At 39.0% G+C, this 22,101-nt stretch overlaps 1 protein-coding gene across 1 annotated transcript in view; it reads right to left on the reverse strand.

The window, feature by feature from the left end:
- The window catches only part of clybl (citrate lyase beta like), a 74,856-nt gene extending 72,666 nt beyond the window's left edge, over window positions 1–2,190 (reverse strand). The window contains exon 1 of the mRNA XM_008433432.1: window positions 2,143–2,190. Within this exon, the coding sequence (XP_008431654.1) occupies window positions 2,143–2,186 (44 nt within the window). The 5' untranslated portion in view covers window positions 2,187–2,190. The remainder of the gene's footprint in view (window positions 1–2,142) is intronic.
- Between the last annotated feature and the right edge of the window lie 19,911 nt (window positions 2,191–22,101).

A 22,101-nucleotide genomic window follows, 5' to 3' on the forward strand; every position in this document is an offset into this window, starting at 1 on the left:
ATGTATGTATGTATGTATGTATGTATGTATGTATGTATGTATGTATGTATGTATGTATGTATGTATGTATGTATGTATGGGTAAAGCATTTATACAATGGAATTCTGAATAAATTTAAATAATATATATATGTTTATGTATTTGGGAGACACTTTCATCCAAACTGATTTACAAATCAGTTTGGATAAAAAACTGGTCTTAGCAGAAAGCCCAGGCTCTGTCAGAGGTCACAGTGTAGAAAAAGAGTTTAGCTGTAGAGGGAGAGAGAACCTACACTCTACAGCGCAGGTACTCGGGTAAGAGAACCTGATGTAAATGAACAAAAGTCCAGAATCAAACCTGGACCAGTTGTGTCAAGGACTGAAGCTTCCTTATGCTGGTCTGCTCTACCACAACCCACTATTATATTTGTCCAGACTGTATTTTGCTTTTCCGTATTTATCCACAACTTGAAAATACTTCAAACCGCAGATGTCAAAGTCCAGCCTTTTGGAGCTGGCAGCCTTGTTTAACTTTTAACTTTCATCCAATACACCTAAATCAAATAGTGAATTATATCTTCAGTGTGAAATTAAGACATACGATGATATTTAATTCAGGTTTATTGAAACCGAGGCATCTAAACGCTGGAGTACACTGGTTCTCAAGGACTGGAGTTTGAAAGTTGTGCTTTAGGCAAATTTTTATAATTTTCCAGAATGCGTAAGAACACTTATTACAAAAGAAATAACACAATTTGCCATGTTGATCTTAATGTAGCTGGACTGCTACTTCAGTTAATGCAAAGAGATATGTGAACAATTATTAGGAAAGTTTAAGTGTACAGAATTTCTGTGGAAAAAAAATCTATCTAATTTGTTTCTTTTTATTTATTAAAGTGAGGATAATAAACATAGCCTTAACAAATAACCAGACAGGCATTTGAATAAATAAATCAGTAGTCAGGATTCCCGCCATTCTTTTCAATAGCAGTCACAAACCTTCCATTCATGGAGTCTCAGTTTTTTGTGTGGCAGCAGTCATAACTTCTTGCTCTGTGATTTCTCATAAGTGTTCATGCTACATGAGAAAAGTTGTTTGATTTTGATAAACAATTTTATACTTTTGTGACCTTATATTTAAGAATTCGATTTTTGACAATTGTCATTGATTGCACATTTTCACGCCTGTCAGTTTAATAGGTATAATAAATATTCTCTCAGTAGCACACACAATCTGTCTACTTGCTTCAGAAGGAAGCTATAAGAATTATAAATGCATTACACTATTATCGTCCAGCCAGTTAAATTGTTATTGCCTTGCACATTTTAAAATTTTAGGATTTAGCTGAACTTAGAAGTCCATGGACAATGTTCAAAGCTTATAATAAGCTCTTTACTTGTTTAAAAAAACAACTAAAGGTCAGGATAAATACTAAAAACAACATTTGGTTATCATATTTCATTTTCTTCTATGAGTTTGTCCAAAGACTTAGCAATAACTCCTCAGAGATGGCTTTTTTGAAAAATATACAGGAAAAAATGCTACTGTTTTCATTTTGACAATGCTGTGGATACAAAAAGAACTTAGCTACCAGATATTTTCTTGAAATGTTTAAAAATGACTAAAGTAAAATAAATACCTTTATTTTCTGAAATATATAGGCTTGAAGTTCATTAATATTTCGTATTACTCCAAGAAATAAGTAGCTTAATAATTGTGCACATACTGTATGTCCAAACACATTAAAGTCGGTCAATTTTAAATTATCACATGCCATTAAGGCTATATTGATAGTTGTTTATTTCACATGTTAAATCTGTTAAATATTGCCATGACCAAAGTTGAGTATTGCAACATATGTTTACATGACATACATGAACGTTTTCTCCCGTACGTTTCTCACAGATGATGGTCTTATTTTAGTTTGACAAAAGCATGTCTAAGCATTAGTTGTATCGTGTAGCCACAACACCTTGTTAACCTTGTAAGCATTGTTAATTCAAGTTCAAACCCTACTGAACACTTCTGTTGAGCAAACAAAGCAAGTGACCTTCAGCCGACCGCTGCGACGTAGCAACAGCCAGAAATGTTGTCTGGAAATTATTTCTACACGCAGCAAAAAATACTAAGAGTTATGTAAACATTCAGAAACAGACTTACTGTGCAGGAAGACGTCTCACAGCTCTGACAATGTGCGCCGCCATGTTTTTCTGTGACGCATGAGGCGTCTATGCAGCGATTGGCCTCAAAAGGTTCTCCCACGTGCTGCTTTAGTCATGTGATTGGATAGAGTAGTAAGAGGGGCGGGACTTGGGCTCCTACAAGCACATGGTGTAGTAAACAGGGAAGATGCACAGAAATTGATGGCAGCAAGAGACTGCTTAGTGCAGTGTACAGTAAATCCGTATATTCTAAAGTTAGAGTGAAATTCAAATCTTTTTTTTTTGTTATTATGTGCTGGTTGCCTTCTTTTTGGCTGCCATGTCTCAGAGAGAAACCTGAAAAATACTTTTGGAAAAAAGCTCAGAGAGAGAGAGATTCGTGGACAAGGCACTTCACCCCAGGAGTTGTCTCTCACAGCAGTGGTGAATTACTACCACCACCATCAGCCAGGTTCTGGTGTTGTGGACAAATGACACGCAGGATTTCCCGTGAGGAGGTCTGCAGGGGATTGGCTTCAAATGTCAGAGTTCAAGAGCAGCTTTTGTAGCCTGATTTTAGAAATGTGTGCTGATGCTCGCTTGTCTTACTGTACACCTTGAAAACCAGAAAATGTTTTAGTTACTTTTTTATACCATTTTCTATCAATAAGAACAATTTTATTTATGTCAGAGCCAATAATTTAACAAGATGTGGTACAAATATGTTGTTTTTTTCAGTCATTGTTTAAAGTAAATGGTCCCAAATTACTTAAAGAATATGAACTGTTGTACAAGAACAGAGTTTTTCCAGATATTAATCAATTATCTCTTTAGATAACTTGCAAACAATTAAAAGAGGAATAATATCATATTACCATGCTTTAACTATATTTTTTGTTATTTCATTATGATTCGTAGGTGTATAAAAATTATAGAACAAATTCATTTTGCATGCATTTTCAGACATTCTGCTTGTTGTCCATATTCATTTGAAGACTGTGTTTGCCTAATATTAGAAATGGGTAGTGCTCTGTTAGTACACAAAGTATGATTCATGGTGTTATTTAAGACTGGAAATATATTCAAGATGCCAAATTTGTTTTTCTTATTTTAAGCAAGACAAAAGTGTAGGGACCCTATTTCCGCCAGGTGCTCAGCTGGTGCATAGCTCTTTTTGAAAAGAGCTTAATTATATGATGGGATATTTTTAAGTATTTTGAAATCTTGGTATGCCTTGATACCAGAAAACATGCCAAAACAAGATGATTTCAAATAAATATGAAAAAAAAAGACATCGAGCTTAAAAACAAAAGATCCATTGCCAAGAAAAATTGAGAATATTTCGACATCTAAATAAAGCAAGGAAAGGTTCAAATCAATTCTAGTGAGGGATGAAAAAAAATTAATCAAAGTAGGAAAATTCCATCTATGGGTTACTTGGAAACTACTTCATTCCCTCCCCCTTCTGTTCATTGAACACAATTGTTGTCCACTAATCCAGTTTTGATAGCATTTGGCACACTTTCTTTGGAACACAGCAAGATGCTCAACTTCCATTCTGGTCTCCCCTAGGAACCTCTGAGCCCGAGAAAGGCAGCCGACACCAGGTCGCGCCGGAGCGGGGGTGGGGGAGTGGGGGCTAAGGTTCTCTGTGTCCTCATAAAGCACAGAAAATAATTTTTTGATCCGAGTCAACCCCAGACACACGCACGCACACACGGACCTGCTCGCAGGCTCATCAGACTGGCAGTTAATTTGGGATATATGCTGAATGCATGTTTATTCTTGTCAGTCTGTTCTGTTGTTTAACGTCGCTATCACCTAATGACCCCCCAAAAGGCAACAGAATATAAAATATTATGTCAAAAGGGTAAGCTTTTTTTTTTGTCCGTGTCNCCCATCCAAATGTACAATGCATCACTAGGCCTTGATGCCTCAGAAGTCTGGGTTCATTAAAATCTTGAACGAGTGCCAAAGCTGTAGTCAGAGATAAAAAGAATATGAAAGGATAACAAAATTTATGGATGGCAAGACACCACCTCACCCTGGCATTTATAATAAACAAATGGTTTCTGTTTCCAATTTAAATTTCTCATTATACTGTGACTTTTGGAAAATGTGTTTTGATTTACCAACATTTTATCTGAAAAAACTGTATAATTGATTAGATTTACATGGCTCTGATTTTGATGCTGATCGCCTGCCTCTCCCCCCCAACCTTTCCGCAGCAGCCCCCAACCCACCTCCCCAACCCCTACCCCCTCCCCAAAAAAATAAAATTAAAAAAAAAAAAATAAGGAGAAAGATCTGAACAGCTCCTGAGGCACATTAACATCATATAAAACAAACCTACATATCAAACGGGCTTTTTTTCTGATAAAATAATTGGTTTAAAACCGGCACAGAAGCCAATTCAGCCCTTTGAACGGAACCTCTGTGAGGGCACCATAAGAAAAAAAAAAAAAAAAAGAAAAATAGTGAGATAGACTTCACAGCCCATGTGAGATGGACATCAATGCAGTGTGCCAGCAATGGCTGTATTAACCCATGGCTAAATCCCATCAGACAAATGTCAGTGTATCCGTTATGAAACCATGACATTTAGATCCAAGGTCTCCATTGTGGTTTTAGAGGGAGCTGATGTTTGTCCATTCTTCGCCTCCATCAAGCCCGCGTATAGCCTCACAGTCAACTGTACTCTGAACATGAAAAGATTAGAGATCATAGGGCTAGATTTATTGCATCATACACTTTTGATATTTTGGTGACACTGCAAAAAAACAATTGTAGGCAAAATGTAATTATACTTTTTTTATTCAATTTTTAAAAACAAATATTTAGTCTGATCTGCAATGCCTTGGACTAGTATAAATACCGCTTGAAACTTTTCACAATTTGTCACACTACCTGACACTTCAATCTCTACGTTTCAGATCGACAAGCACACAGGCACCACAAAGTGGAATCCTTGTAACACATAACTATGGTTTAATCCAAACCATTCTATCAAGCTCAGGCTATATGTTTAGGAATTTTGTTCAGAAAGGTCAACTTCCAATCCAGTCTTATGGAGCCTCAGATTTACACTTTTCTGTTTTTAGTCATCCACCTTCCCTTCACCTTTGACCAACTTTCATGCCCCTTCTAAAGAAATGCTTCCCCACAGAATAACGCTGCCACCTCCATGCTTTATGGCGAAAACAGGTCGTTTAAGATGGAGCTATTCAAATGTTAAGACACTGTTTAAAAAAATACGGCTTTATGCTTCTCTACTGTTTTTCTTGGTCTTTGTGATGCTCTTTGTTCACTAATGTTCACTTTAGAAGTGACCTCTAAAGACAGTCAGCTTCCATTTTTATGCATGGGTGTTAGAATAAAGGGGTCTGAATACAAATGCATACCACACTTCAGATCATTACTTATTAAAAAAAAACTATTAGACATGTTTTGACTGTCTCTCACATAAACAAGGGAAATGCAAAAAAATTATAATAATAATAAAAGAGAAGCAATTCCTTTTTATTATTAGCATAGTGTTTTATTTTGAGCATTTTAAGTACATATAACAAGAAGGATGAAAGCAGAAAAAATGTGCAAAGCTATTACACCTACTTTTGCACCAACTCAGTGGCAGCCATATTTTCAAGACATGCCAACATGTGGAAAAACTCCTCCTAATTAACCCCAGACAACCTTTCCAAACATCACCATCATCACGACAGCACACGATGCACGAACCCGATGCGACACATCACGACCGCTCAGGCGTCACCAGCTGTGAGGAGCAAAAACCACATTCAAGAATTGGACAGTGTGTCATAAAGATCTCGCGTTAAGAGGGCAGCACCTTTGAGCCACTTGGCTGAGAATCATGTGACGTTTAATTATTGCCTCCTTACATTAGTTTAAACCCACCTCCCTCTATGGCTTCCCCTCTCAGGCATCGGATGCGGTGAGACCGTAGGGTTGAAGCAGAGATTGATATAGTTGGCAAAGAGGAATAATATATTTATATATATATATATATATAAAAAAAACCTTCATTACTCTGCTTTTTCCTCCTCATTTTCTGTCTCTCTCCACTAACGGCGGCCTAAATCAGGAATTACAAATGATATCATGACAATTTTTCATGCTCTTCAGACCAGTGATGTTTTACCGACTCATTTGCTATGATACCTTGTTACGGATCCAACTGTGAATCAGGGACKATTCACGGGGCTAGAAGCCCGCCCCCTGCTGAGCCTGGCCAATGACCTGGAAGGCAATAGGGGATGCCAGTGCCTGCAGCATGTGCTGCACTGACAAAGCAGCAGGGCACCGTCAAAAACCCTCTCGTACAAACTTTGCAGATCACTCCGTTTTTAACAGATGAGTAAGCACTGGTGCTGACTTTTTTTTTTTTTTTCCCTTTTCCTCTGCCCTCACACGAGATCCATGGATTTTCCCTTCGCGAGTGTGCGACTGTGGCTGATGCACAGCAAAACCCCTTGCCCACGAGGCGAATAGTGTAGCGGTGCATCGGGCGTAGAAGGGTGCAGATAGCATGTGGCAGGGTCACTGAGCGGGTTAAGCAACAATTCAGTCGAGTGCCCATAAAAGAAGCAAGAGTGCTGTCGGGAAAGACCAGCACACCAGCTAAAGAGGTCCAGATTAAACTTTGGCCTTTGAACTGGAATTTACAGTTATCAAATTTTTATTTATTTTTTTCTAAAATGCAATAACTTAATTTCCTCGCCAGATTTCTTCTGTAACGTTGTTTTTTTTTTTTTTACTGTACCGTGTGAGACAAAGCGTCGTCCTAATCCATTCATTAATTTTTGTATTCATCAACAGGATTTCAATGGAGTTAAGGCTGTTTGGGTTTCCAGTTCAAAGCCCTCACGCAATCCCAGGCCCTGGTGACTTCTGCATTACTAAAATGATGCTGCCAGGACTGATGGAGCTGAGAGTGTCAGTAGGCATTAGCCTTCACGGCCCAAAGCTGGTGGACAAGATCAGACTGCGCCCCTTGACCCAGTCCGCCGCCAAGTTACTGACACAACAATCAAAACAGGCAGAGAGGAAAAGGGCAGCGCAACAAAGGACTTTTTTTTTTCTTTTTCTTAAAAGTTTACCCAACAAAGATAAGAAAAATATGACAACATGAAATATTAATGTGGAATAAGCCAAGAAAAATAAGAGGAGAAAACATGTATTGAGACATCTCTGCATGCTAGTCAAATCACAGGAAATGCTTGAAAGTTTTTTTTTTTTGTTTTTTTCCTTGCTTGGTTCACTCTGATTCTTCCTCTCTCACTTCATTTAACTAAATTAATGAGCAGAGCGAGCCAGAACTCTGAAAATTAACTTCCTGGCCACTTTATTGGTGATTGATTTTTCATATTTCACTGTGCTCATGTAATTTGGCAATAAATAAATGCATTTCCTATGGTGGCTTGTAAATAGATGGGKTTTTTTTGTTTCGTTTTTTTTTAAGCAAAGCAATTTAGGAAGCAAAACAAATAAGGAAGACAAACGTCACAACGGTTGTGTGATTCGTTGGTTCCAGGATGCGAGCTCGTATAGGAATGTCCTCATGGCGCTTTTAGTCCACACTGACACTGAGCACAGTGGGGAAGTGGCCTTGCAACATAGCACTGCTGCAGTGAGAAACACCTACATCAGAGGGGACCTAAAGCTGTGTACACATGGTTCACCTCAGGACAAACGTGCTTATAGTACAACGTCAGTGATGGGCTCCCTCTGTGCTCTCCGCCTGCGATAGAGCGCTGGATGATGTTCCGTAGCATGCTGAGTGGTAAATCACACAGCCATGAAGGATAGAGTGTCATTGTCATGAAACTTGTTTGTAAGGTGTTGCTTTTATGCAAAAGTGTGTGGTTGGTGGAAAGCGTATGCTTATTCCCACTGGTTTCCGAGGACAATCTAACTGAAATGTTAATTTCAGGGAACGTTGGTGGCGGATTTTTGGTTGGACATTTTGAGTTTATGGAGCAAGTTATAAAAGTTTATACATACATACACTTCGTACTTTATAAGAACTCAATGCAGAGTTCCTGGGTTGTGCTGATAGATCCCCTCCATGATGACAATTGCGTAAAATCATTGTCAGACATCTCCCACAGAACAATCTGTACTTGCCACTGGAAAGACAAACATCAAAAATGTCTCTGTTGTTGTAGATCAGCTCTGGCTCCTGACATTTTTTGCATTTTCCCTGACAAAATAACACTTAAAGAGGCTGTTAACATTGCTGCCTTGCTCTAAAAAAGTTATTTGGTTGAAATCTTGACCATTCTGTCTACTGTTTGTTTCCCTAGTGTCCTCAAATATGCTAGAGGCATGTTGGGTAATTTTTATAGGAGTGAGTTCTTAGATGGCCTGGTGACTTGTCTGCCACTAATCCCTCTACAGCTGTGAGTGGCTACAATAATTTATACCAAATGGATGGATGGACATATTTTTTTGTCATTTTTGGGGTTGCCAACTCTCACTTTTTCAGAGTGAGACTCAAATCACTCTCCCATTAAAGAGCTACTCCAAATAAGGAAATCACCTCACTTCAGTGTTTTTTGTTTACTTCTGTTTGTCAATGTAAAATAAGCAAGAAATTCTCTGGCATCATGTGCAAATGACGGCAGACTTCCTCTCAAACGTCCTCAAACTTCCTCGTTTTCAAATCGGTGTCGATGTGTTCTACATTTCCTCACGCTCAAAAGTTGACTTAGCCTTGTTACTAATGAAACAGGTGACTGTTTTCCACGTCTGCATGCTTTCACCAGTCATGAGTAAGGCACCGTATATGGATTTGAATATTCCAGGATAATGATATCCACAGTCATTAGTTAACAGTGTTCAGAAGACGCCTTGTACCTCCAGCCTGTGTCAGAGAGCAAATAATGGCATGCAACTTCACAGTGTAATTAGTCTAGTAAACCACAAAGCATTGACTACCCAGGTTGTTCAGCACCAACTCCAAAAGTTGGAGTGCTGCACTCTGCGACTTCAAACATACTACCAGCTACAAACTCATTGTTACTACAGTGGCGGTCCAGGTTTCACTGTGGTTCAACGCAACTTGTGATCAGCAGGTTTCATTTATCGAAGTCTTACTTTTGCTAATACTAAGATCACTTTAAAATAATAAGGCATTTCAAGTCACAGCAGCCTCAGTCGTGAGCAAATTTGTCACAGGCTTATCAAGGCCTAATTACCAAAATGAGCTGGCGGATAACCTCACTCCCCCCTCGTCCCCTTCCCTCGGTCCCTCTTCCTTCTCCCCCACAGCAGTGGTCAGCCTGTAAAACCGGGGTGTGTTGTCACCTTTATGATATAAATACTAGCACACCCTGGGCATAAGAAAGCTGTCAACAGAACATTTGTTTTCCATTTTTCACCACCCAAGGCACTTTAATTTGCAAAGGAAGAAAAAGAAGCAGACAAGGCGTTAAGAATGTGCCACAACACTAACTATTTTGCCCTTTGGTGAGCTTGGATGATTAAACAGATGGGGCTCGTATTCATTCTGTTTTATCGGGTGCAACACGTTTGTTTGGCTTTCCATTCAACCAGTTCTCACCTCAACACGTTGCTTGCGACTCCCACATCAAGACTACAGGCACAAAAAACACACGAGTGTGTAGTTTTAAACGAGAATCTGAAAGCGTGGGGAGCATTCATATTCGACTCTCCACGACATCTGTGAAAGCATCTTTAAGCGTCCCTTTTTAATTCATGCTCTGAACTTTGACTGGGCCATTCTAGCACTTGGATAAGCTTTGATATAAAACATTTTATTGTGTCATGATAGAAGGAGTTTCTAACAGGTTTCCTTTTTGTTCCGATAATGTGCTGTGTTTAGCTCCTTCCCATCAACTCTCACCAGCTTTCTCACAGCATCACACTACCACCACCATGTTGTGCAATGAAAATGGTGAGTTCATGACGATGTGCGGTGCTGGTTTCCCGCCACACCTACACAGTGGCAGTTCTTGCATGAATCATGCCCTGTTCAAGCCTCTTTTGCCACCTCTCGCTTAAATTTAACAAAAGAAAAATGTAAATTCTCTGATCGGGATGAAATGCAGTTCGGTCCCACACAAAGCACTGAGGCCAGTCTCCTTGTTTTGTAGCAGCAAGCAGGAGATGTCAACACATTCATACAAGCAATCGAAAAATTTGCGGTAACAACTTACAGATACATTTTTATCTAATGCCAAGGTGCCTATTTTCTCATGACACCCTGCGCAACTTAAAAAAAAAAAAAGCTAATTTCAAAAATGACCTTATGAGGTCACATCCTGTGATCAGATTACACACTGATGGAGGTTTTTCTCTAGGTAAGTGACTCTTTGAGGCAGTTGCACTGGATTGTATTAAAGGGTGTCAATGTAAAGTGGGCTTAACACAAATCCAATCAGAAAATTACAGATTTTTATATAAAAAAAATGAAATACAAGCAAACAAACAAAATAAACTTTCCACTTGTGTTGACACATCACTCGAAATGTACTTTTATTTGTGTTTTTTTTTTTGTGGGAAACAGACACACATTTGTGTTTCATTTTGCGCCCATACAAACCACAAACGTTTTTTGCTGATTATAATTCACGAGTGCATGTCAAGCGAACTGAAAGACAAGGACTCTGCCAGGAGCTGCAAGATTTGACCCACGCATGCAAGTAAGGCGTAATGACCCGACCGCCCCCGCCGTACCCCAGCCACTCCTCCCCACCATAAATAGATCAAAGCACATCTGTTTTGGTGTCCAGCAGCCACACATCTATAATTGCAAACTGGCCTTAATGGCTCAGAGCGACCCATCAGACGCTAAGCAGTTTGGACACAGGGGATACTAAAGCATATGAGCATGGTGGAACCAACAGTAATTGTTGGACAGGGAATTCTCTGGAGCCACAGCAGCGACCTGTCTGGTCTCCGCTGGACTGAAATAGATATCACAACTTCAGCCTGGGGATGCTGGCCCGTAGGCGCTGAGGCTGACCACGCAGCTGGGATTGAGGATGTTCAGCGTCGGGAAGAGGGGTCAAAACTTAAAAGTCAGGAATGTGTTTCAGATTCAGGGAAACTACAAGAAAAGAAGCAAAAGCATGTGGGACGTTGGAAACCGAATTGGTTTGCCAGTGATTCCGACGCCTGAGCACGATCTTAAAAGTTTCTGTTTTGGACAAGAGCGAAGAGCCGTAATGGTTAATGATGTCAAATTAGCTGTAGGAGTATCTGAGCTGGTGTTGGTTGAACGGAGTGAAGCAGCGACTGACTGACGAGAGAAACCTCAAGTTGGCCACTTGTCACAGTGTGACACTGATTCGGCCTAATGAGCGTAGTGCTGTCACCGCACATCTGCCTCTCATTCACTTGTAGAATCTGGCAGACTCAAGGAAAAAAAAAAAAGAAAAAAACCTGCTGGAGTCGCTGCTCGATGCTTGAAGTTGAGACGCTGCCCACCTCCGTGCTTGCCAGATTGGAAAAGAAACTCAACAAATTGTAGTCTAACAAGAGAATCAAACTCAATGGCAACGGCTCCAAATTTTTGAGCTGAACCGTTTGTCCTACAAACGCAGGATAGATGTTGCAATAAGGTAGGCTGAGGAAAGGTAAATGATACAGCACAAATGCAAGTTTTTCATTGGTCACTGAGGAATTGCATTTGTCCTCGGGTGCTGAGGTAGTTTTTTTAGGACCAACTAGTTTGGGTGCCCGAGGATACCTTGAATTTACATGATCCATACCTGCTTATTCTTGCAGGATTTTCAGCAGCAAAGGGCTCTACATGATTAGAAGAAAAATAAAGCAACAAGCAATTGCATAGCAGTGGAAAAGTAAGTTGAAGAACAGACAGACTACACTGTAGGATGTTCCAATTGTCGTTAATCAGAGATAGTTTCAAAGAAATGGGTTTTTAGGCTTGCTTTAAAGGAACTCGGTGTTTGAGCAGTTTTGCAGGTTTCTGGAAGTTTGTTCCAGATCAGAGGAGCATAAAAGCCGAATGCTGCTTCTTCATGTTTGGTTCTGATTCTGGTGGTGCACGGCAGACTTAAACCAGAAGGCCTGAGAGGTCTGGAAGGTTGATGCAATAGCAACAGGTATTTTGGTGCTAAGTCATTAATTTATTTATAAGCTATAAACAAAATCTATTCTCTAAGTCACGTGGGGAAGAAATCATTTTGACTAAAGATAAAGACATTACTTTCTTAATCCTTGAAATGTTCTTTAGGTGACAGAATGCCGATGTTGTAATTGTCTTTATGTGTCCCTAAAGGTTCGGCTCTGAGTCCATCACGACATCTAGATTTCGGGTTTGATCACTACTTTCTACAGCTGTGATAACGGAAGCTGTGTGCTGACTCTAAATCATTCCTCTTTTGTTTCATTGATAATAACTTCAGTTTTGTTTCTGTTCAGTTGAAGACAGTTATGGCACATTCACACGTTGACTTGTTCTAAGCAGCTGTTTAATGCTTGAATGGGTTCATAGTCACTTGGTGATATCCTGTGTCATCTGCGCAGGGGAAAACACCTGATAAAAGGGACGAGTTCACTACCGATCAAACGCAAGGAAAAAAAATTCAAGATTGAATGAAAATAAAATGTATCGACTTCTAGCAGGGATACAAAGGCATTTCAAAGGCCTTTGGTTCTTTGGTGACATCCTCGATGAGTCAGCAATGTGCTCTTGGAGTAAATTGGGTTGGCTTGCCCCTCCTGAGAAGGTTCACTACTGCTTTATGGTTTGGAAATGGCTTTGAAACCCTGTCAAGACAGACAGAAGTACGTCCTTGAATTTCTTCAGATTGGAGCACAATGTGTTTACAAGGTCTTCATGTCGTCACACAAGTACCGTTTATGTGATTTGGCTGATACAGATCAGGAAGCAATTAGACTGGCATGTGTAACCACATTTTATTCAAACAATAAAACGTGGCTAATCACAGTCATATTCATGATTTAAGAAGTTGTGGGATGGGGAGGGGAAGTTCAATGATGTTTTCACAAAGGGGAGTTTTTGATCATTTTCTTCTTTCCTGTGCTTGATGATCTTGGGTGCATTAAAAAGGTAATAACTGTATAAATCCCTTAATACATTTTCACAACACTGTAAAACAGCACTTTATTTAACAACCTTGTTACTCTTGAGTATGTGTTTCGCCACCATATGAAGTGAACACTGATGATCAGTCAAAATAATGCCCTAAATCAATTTTCCTTTAGTGAAAAAAAAGACAAGAAAAAAAACATTTCTGCAATGTTTTTACCTAATACATAAAATATCTGGTTGAATAAAACAAGCAGGCGAGACTGTAAGCTCTGTTAAGGTTATGACGATCAGGTCATTTTGCCTGCTGCAGAAGACAGCAGTTCTCCCATCTGCCCTGACTCCGAAGGCGTCTTCGCAGACCGAGGAGCAGCTATGAAAAATTCCTCCTGGGCATCCTCCTGGAAACTAACACAAAGGTTTACTAAACATCATTGTGGCGGTGGCACCAATTATTGTTAATATACATCAAATGAGCCCCGGCCCAGCGCACTAAACAGGCTGATCAAACCGATGATGGCAACTGTCAGTCTGCTCCCCAGTGAAGAGAGCTGTTGAAATAATTAGTCCTTGCCCGGCGAATAAAACAATAATTCAACAGCAGACATGACATTCGAAATATGCGCACTGCCTCAGATGGCCAAAAAAAAAAAAGCTGCCGAAGCACGTTGTGGTCTAAAACCTCATGTTTTTTTTTTTTTTCCTCAGAAACTGAGAACATGGGCACTGCTTGGTTTTCTTTGGTGAAATAGTTGATGGTGCAATACCAATAAAGAGGAACAGACACCAGCAGGAGGAACAGATACTACACTACGGGTTGTGTGAATGAGTTTAGATTTTTAAAGGCTGCTTTTAAAGATATTCTTTTTGGGATTTGTAGAAAATATGAATGACAATATGTTTTGTTGTGTTTTGTTTTTTTTTAATACGCAATTAGATTTTACAAATCAAAGTGAGCTTTACAGAAAAGCACAAACAGAAACCCAGGCCGAGCTCAGATTAAGTTCAAAATATATAAAAGCTGTTAAAAATAATAGTCGAACGAAAGGCAGAAGTATAACTAAACAAAAACTTAACGCTTTAAGCATTATGTCGACGCAAATCCTGAAGATGGTGCTGCTCAGCTGCCTTTCTGATTCTTCTGAGGATGTGAAAAGTAAAGAGAAAACAACACTTCAGAATCCAAAACTGGAAGACCACTTTGCATATTTCATGTCCTGAACTAGTCATACAGAGCATTTCAAAGATGCTCTTAAGTCTCAGTCATGATGTTTCGTAGCTGGTGAACAGAAGAAGTAACTTAAATAGTATTGGTCTGAAAATTTACTCTGTACAAGACAAGAATCTAAAGCCATTTTTACAGAAGTTTGTGTATGCAGCTTGAGTTTTTTCATTTGGACATTAGTCTGGGTTTGTTAAGGACAAGGCACACTGTAATATTTATATWTTTTTTTACGCAGTCTTAATCTGTGCACATTTTGTGCAATCATCACGTCCTTCTACGTATCCTTTCAATCCATATTGTCCATATTATAGGATTAGGGTTAGAAATAATCATTAAGTATTTTTTTTTCTGGAATGCATTTCTCTCTGCTGAACATGATTACACTGACCTGCTTTCACTATGACCACATGACAATAACGCTACATAATACATAGGACAATAAGGAAATGTTATTTTTATTATTAAGAAAGCTAGTATTGTATTTCAATTTGTAATTTATTGAAGATGTTACTTTGGTGGCTGATATGTATACAGCAACCTGGTAAAGACCTGCAAAAAGCCTTAAAAGAAATTAAAATTTTATCACAGTCACACTGAAAAAAACCCAACAAAAACTCAACTTGGATATATAAGCACATTCATTCAGTGAACACAAAATTCCAAGTCGGGCATTAATAATTTTTTTTTTTTTTACTAAATCACAGGACCCACATCGATTGACACCCTTAACAAGTCCCATAAAATAATTGCTTTCTAAATCACACTTTACTGCTTTGTCCTGGCGTGTCTAGAAGGTTTTTAAAATAGTTATGCATGGCTTTCTGTTTTCCTTGGTATGCATATGATCTTACAAAAAAGAGAGAGAGCAGACCATTTAATAAAAAGGCTGATATGTGTTAATTTTTTTAAAGAAATATATAAAAGACAACATTCAACTTGACCATATCTATGTAAGAGCAACAATTAAAAAGCTCAGAAAAACTAACTGTGATAATAAAGGCTGGTCAAGGATTCAACTTTAGCCATGAGGTCGTGAAAGAAGGAAGCTACAGAACACACACACACACGCACACACACACACACACACACGCACACACACACACACACACAAAACTCAAAAGAACAGGTTAAGAAACGGTTATCATTTTATGATAGCAAAATAACTTTGCTTCAAAGCTATTCTCATATCTTTACCAAAAAGGTCAATAAACATGAGGGACTGATTAAGCTTTAATGCTACCTACTAATACGCAAAAAATCTTGTAGAATATTGAAAATATTTAGTTCACTTTTAGCCAACTTTGCATGTTTAAAAATGGCACTTTGCATGTACTGTTATGTTGAAGCAAGCAGTCTTTTATAAGGCTCTTACTTCTGTATCGTTTCCCCAGTAGGTTCTATTGAAAAGCAGAAGTGAAACGCAGAAGAAAGAAAGAGAAGCCGGATCCTCAAATTTTAGAAGCTTTGTGAGAGTCTTTGTCCTAAAATGCTAAAGCTCTATCCTAAATCCCAATACTACTTTTTTTGCTTTCAAACATGAACGCTAATTGAAGTTGAAAACCTGATGAGCTTATGTACCAAGAAGTTAGAAAATTGGATTTTCTGTGCATGTTGACGGGTGTGAAGTTGTGAGCAGTTGAAAGCTCTCCGGCCACAGAAAGCTGGTGTGTGTTTTTAGCCACCAGCCCTGGTGTCAACACCATGACATGCAAGATCAAGATTAGCTCAGGACGGACTAGGAAGCATTGTGGGCATTTTTTGGAAAAAGTCTGCTGTAGAAATAAAGTTACTCTAAAGCACACAACCTTCCTCTTTTTATCTCGACCCCACGACGAAGCTAAGGCTCAGGAAGGGGCTCGGAAAGTGTTTGGTGAAAAACAGCAAACAGCTCACCAGTGATTAGGGTGACGAACACGAAGCAAAGTGTGAACGTGAAGTATTCACGCGAGTGCGGTGAGACAGCAGACGGGGTCTGAGCAAGGCAGGCGGCGGCGGCGGCGGCTGCGGCTGCTGATGTGTAGGGGTGGTGGGGTGGGGTGGTGATGATGAGACCAGACATGAGCCACATGAGGTCCCCTGACAACGCAGGAGTCCCCTGCGGTATGTCCAACAGTCTGCATACACGCGCGCGCGCGAGCATACATCACACTGAAACACACACAAGCAAGCACGCAACTCATTTACTAAACAGACAAATACACAAAACCACGAGCAGGAGCTGATGAATAAAAATTAACCGAAGTATTATGAGTTTGCTCAAATGTTTGGTCTTCAGCACTCGTTGAATTCTTTTCTGATTTATAATGATTGCTCCCCCTCTAGTGGCGATTTTTATCATTACAATTATTCTGATGTCTGCCTCTGACAGATTTTTAAAACCCCAAATTCAGGTTCTGAGAAAATGTTATCGACTAAATCTATTAAAACTTAGAAAATAAGTATCTCGATGTGCACTATATGTACTTAGTAGTTCATACAGGCCAGTATTTGCATTATTTACTACAGCAATACAACATGGCATGGAGATCAGGCTGTGGCGCTTCTGAGAAGTTAAGAAAGCCCAAGTTGCTTTAACAGCACTCTTCACCTCATCTGCATTGTTGCTACCTCTAGTAGTGTGGGCAGGTGCCAGGTTCTGTTGGGGAACAAAATCAGAATTTCCATAAAGATTTGTAAAAGATAGAAGTGCTCCAATATAGCACCATGACCTCAGATGAAGTTGGCCCTCAGGAACCAAACTTTTTCTGCAGCCTTTCTGTTACAAACTGAGCTACAGTTAAGTTTTTTCCCCCTCTACATAGGTAAGATGTTTCTCACATTTTCTTTGGCTCAGAACAGGTTTAATACAAATGATGGCACAGTTGCAAATCATGTCCTTGACACATCTGTGCGGGATAACTATGGGTTTTGCCTCATACTTTTTCTCCTTCCACTAAATGTTCTCTTGTCTTACATTCTTAGACAAAGCACTCTAAGGACAGCCATCTTCTTTTGCATCAACCTATTGTGGAAAATATGCAGACTTAACATTGTCATAGCAGTTCTTTATTTGATTTTTTTTTTTTTGTCTTGAAGTCCTAATGATCAAATCTAACATCAATAAACCCTTGGAAAATCATAGACATTTCATATTTTGAATGGAATTACTGAAATAAACTACATTTTTGATTAAATTCTAATTTTACTGAGCTACGCCTGTGCTGAGAATCTATTAATTTCCTTCAGTTCTGATTTTATTTCCCAGCTGCCTTAGCCAACAGGAGCAGCCAAGTTAGTGTGATAAACTGACCCCAAAGTTGGAGTGTACGTGCGGTGATAGGAGGGGTGGGGATGGTTTTGGGTGGATTTCTTACAGAATTCATTTTGGCAGTAAAAAAACACTCCAGATCTGGTTAGGCACCGGTTTGTGGAACCACGCTGGCTTTTCCACACATGTTGTGGACACCAGAAGTCATTCCCAGTTTGGCTCACCAACACACCACTGGTCTCCCTTCCAACACGAGGGTGCCTTTAAAGCGATATGCCTTCCGGGGTTGTTCTTCCATGGGCTTGAACTGCACCATTCACTATTGTATAACTCTCTTCAAATCAGTTTGTTCTACTCTACCCTTCTCCCTCCCACCACCTACATGTTTTTTTTCTTTTTCTTTTATTTTTTTTTAGCCCACCCCTGACTTAACATCCAGAAAAAGGTCACATTTCTGAGAAGTGACTTCCATGCGTGTCCCATGCTGGGTCGTCACTTTCAATTTCCTAAGACCTTTCATGTCACACAGCCATCAACCCGTAAAACTCCAAAACACTTCACTACACGCTTCCTGAGGCGACTTCTCAGGAAACAAAATTAAATTGCAAAAGTCATTCAAAGCAGCTTTATATACTACTGGATTAAAAGCATAGATTCTGGCTGATTTTTTTTTTATTTATTGTTTGTTTCATATTTTAAACTGAAGTCATTTGCATAACTTTTACCCCTGTAACTGCGGGGAGCGTGCACGAGGAGCAACAATCGTCTCATTCTTTCCATGCCGTCATAGGACGCTGCAGCATTTAACACCGAGAGACCCTACGGGACGCCTGGTGGGGCCCCAACAGACGGCTGTCCTTTCCTTTTTCCACAGCACCGTTCACTTGGTATGAGATGTTTAACTCTGGGCACAGAATTAATGGAGCATGAAATGCAGGCCTTAAGTGCAGCAGGCTCCTAACCTGTAGGTGACACTGTCTGCATGGAGTGTTTAGCCGTGACCTAAGTGAGCTGTATTATAACTGCATTTGACTGGTGACAATTAGTGACCTTTTGCTGATCCAGCAGCCATCCTTTTAAATTACGCTTGTGTGACGTTCTTCAGCGAGGACACGCGATGAGATACTACAGCACCGAAGGCTTCTACTGTACTTCTACTGTTGTCCTGGTGGTACAGGGGAGAGAGAGAGCGCACCGGGTCAAATGTGAGGAGAAAAAGTAAAGGTAGTAGCAGAAAAAAAAGGCCACATGTGAAGTAGAAGAGGATTTATCATAGTGCAGCCTTGTGAAAAAGTTGTTTTTTTTCCCCTTGCATTTTGCTTGTTTTCGCCGTTTTGTCTTTATGTGTTTTCAATATGAGATGAGAATGACGTCATTAGGTACAAAATACATTTTTCAAGTGACGACTCCATTTATTAAAGTAAAAACGAATTCCTTTTAAATCAGGCTTTTCAGACCCGTTTTCTTCTTCTTGTTGAACCATAAACTTTGACTTGAACTGAGTCAAATTAAGTCTCCAGAGCTTTATCTTTAATTTTTGTGACAGAGGAAGTTAATTGTTCTCAGTGTGATTTGCAGAGCCTTTTGCCTTAGAGACTGAAAATCGTTAATGTGTTCGCTTCTCCTCTTATATTAAATTACTTTACGTTGCGTTATGATGTGCTTTGTTTTATAAGACGTATTAGTTCTTTCCTCTTAAAAAAAAGGGAAAATGTCAATTGAAACTGCTTTTGTTCTGCTTTTTGTTTTGTTATTATTAAATAATATTAAAATTAGTTTCCACTTGTGAAATGTTAAGTGTGAGAAAATAAAACAGTTGAATTCTTCAGAAAGGGGAAATCATTTTCTCACATCAGTGTGCTTTTCTTGTCTTCTGCTTACTAGACAACAAGTTAAGTGAGCATTTATTTTAGCATTTCCTATTTCATGTAATGTTTTTAAAGTTCTGTTTTTTGGGGGGAGAGGGAGGCTTGTTGTCTTCAGATTACAAGCCTCTCTTTATCATCTCCGTTCAAAAGAGATGATAAAGTAACTACGCAGTACTTCTTGAATGACATGTTTATCAAAATAAAGTTTCTTGTTTTCTTCTTTTAAGACTGCAGTATATCACGTTGAATAAAAAATCTCAAAAGAAGATCTGTAATGGTAGCTAATTTAATTTATTTGAAAAAAAATTATCAGTAGTTTCAGTTTATTCAGAATTTCAATATRAGGTCCCATTTTTTATATATAAAAAAACAAAACAGCAAAGGCTATCTTTTTAACAACATCCTCTTTAAATTTAGATTTTTGAGTATGTTTAAAGTAGACTTACTCTCATTAAACACATGAAATGATGTCACTGAATTTACATGACACAAGAMCATCCTTTAGATGGTCTTGTGTCATGTCCATATATTATATTCTTCTGCTTCTTTTTCAGCAGAAGAATATAAATATTGGTTTTAAAGGGGGGTATTATGCATTTTTTAGGCGCATTTCACCATTTTATAGCACAACTATATTACGTCCAGTTGTTATAAAAACGCTGTTTATTAAACTAAACTTCACTTCACATCGTTTGATGCTTTGAAATTSATTTCTGTCTCTTTAAAAAAATACTCTAACCCTTTCTGACACTCTGTTTTCACCACGTCATCACAACAGTACTTCTCCATGCCATCCATCRTTGACCGTTCTTTGGAGCGTTGTAGTTTGTTGATAAAAGCTCCGCAGACATGCAGTTCCAGTTCCAGGTGTTGCTACATGCTGCTGCCACTAGTCTGATGGAGGTGTGTGGAGCTGTGTGTGGAGAAGAGAAGAGAAGTGCTTTGAGTGGTTGGAACTCAKCTGGGAACTGAAGCTTCAAGGTGGAGCTTTGGCTAAATAGGTGGTGTGCATGAATAATATGCATGAACTGATCAAAGCAGCACTCTGAGTATGTGTATGGTGAGGGAATCACATTATAACATGATATAAAGCTAAAAAAAAAGTCAATTTTACACAAAGATCCCCTGTTATGTCCTAATCCTGAGATGCCCTGCACAGTAGAAGAGTCTCTTTGGCTGCCACAGATGCATTARCATATCAATCTTACACTTAATAACTTTGCATTTCCTGGTTTTAATAGGTTACTCAGAATTGTTTGGTTTAATGGGAAAGTACCTCTGGCAAGTACAGTAATAATGTGATATGATCTGGAGTTTTCCAGTTGTGGCATATTGAGTTACTTCTTATCTTTTCTKTTGTTCAGTCATAGTTTGACTCGTATTTTAAGTAATTTTCTTGTAACGTCTCCGCATTTTTAATAAGCTTACAAACTGCTACAAGAGGCCCCACATTGCGGCTGCCTGACTTTCTTACATGAAGCAAACTTACACAACCGTATTTCTACATCTATCAGTATTCTCAGAAGTCAGAGCTACTTAATGGGAAGGTAAAAAAAAGCACACAAAAAAAACGGGTCTCTTTTTTCACCGTTAGCGTATTTTCGCATTTTGATTGTTGTGCCGGTGGTTGAGATGTCTATGTAAATGTGACACTGACTGTTGGTGACTCATCCACACATCACAGAACGGTGGCGACGGTTTTAACTCTTTTACAGATRCCAATAATGCTTCGGCTTCCTCTCRTATCTTCCACCAGCATCGCCAGGGAGCTGCCTGCGTTCAACACGACTTTACAGCTTGCAAGCTTGAGAAACCTCAGTGACAGGAACTTAATATAAAACCTCACTATCTCTCCATCTAACCTTTCTCCCCACCAAAAAAAAAAGTGCTACACTTACTGCTTTTTACTGCTGCACATGATATTTTTATGTTAAACAGATGGACTTGTTTTTGTTGAAAACCCGTTGAGATCAGTRGAGAATGCATATACCTTCTTTGTGGTGTTTTTCCAATTCTTTACTCTAGAGGTCTCTACTAGTCTTATTGTGGGAGTTTCTACTTRGCTRGTGTCTGACAAAAAACGTTTYGGTTTATCATGCTTTTTATTATATTCTTTATTTCTCCAGGCTTAGATCAGATATGCTCTTCAAAGRAGAACTAACTGGAGGTTAGATGCAATGCTGTGCCGTCTCCATCATGCAAAGCAGGTCTGTGCTTCTGCAGTTGCAGCAGACTAACTAACCTGTTAGTGGGAAAATGTARAGAAAATTAAAAAGTACCTTGTTGCATAAATGCGCTCCATGTCAATGGTGTATTGACATCCAAGAAAACAAGTAGTGTTCTTGAATTCATTCCTGTCGTCAGTTTTTCTGATTTAGATAAAGTTTACATACATACTATAAAGAGGCACATGCTCCACAACTTGCATAAAAGAGGAAGCACTGAGTTGTCAGACGTTCTTACTCTCTGCCAACTCCAAGTTTCCTGTTGTAAGTCACATTGGATTATCAACATTATTTATATTTACTAAATGCCAAAATAATGAAACAAAATCTTTAAATCTTATTTTAACTGCATAT

This window comes from Poecilia reticulata, linkage group LG2, assembly GCF_000633615.1.
Source record: "Poecilia reticulata strain Guanapo linkage group LG2, Guppy_female_1.0+MT, whole genome shotgun sequence".
Classification (NCBI taxonomy): Eukaryota; Metazoa; Chordata; class Actinopteri; order Cyprinodontiformes; family Poeciliidae; genus Poecilia; species Poecilia reticulata.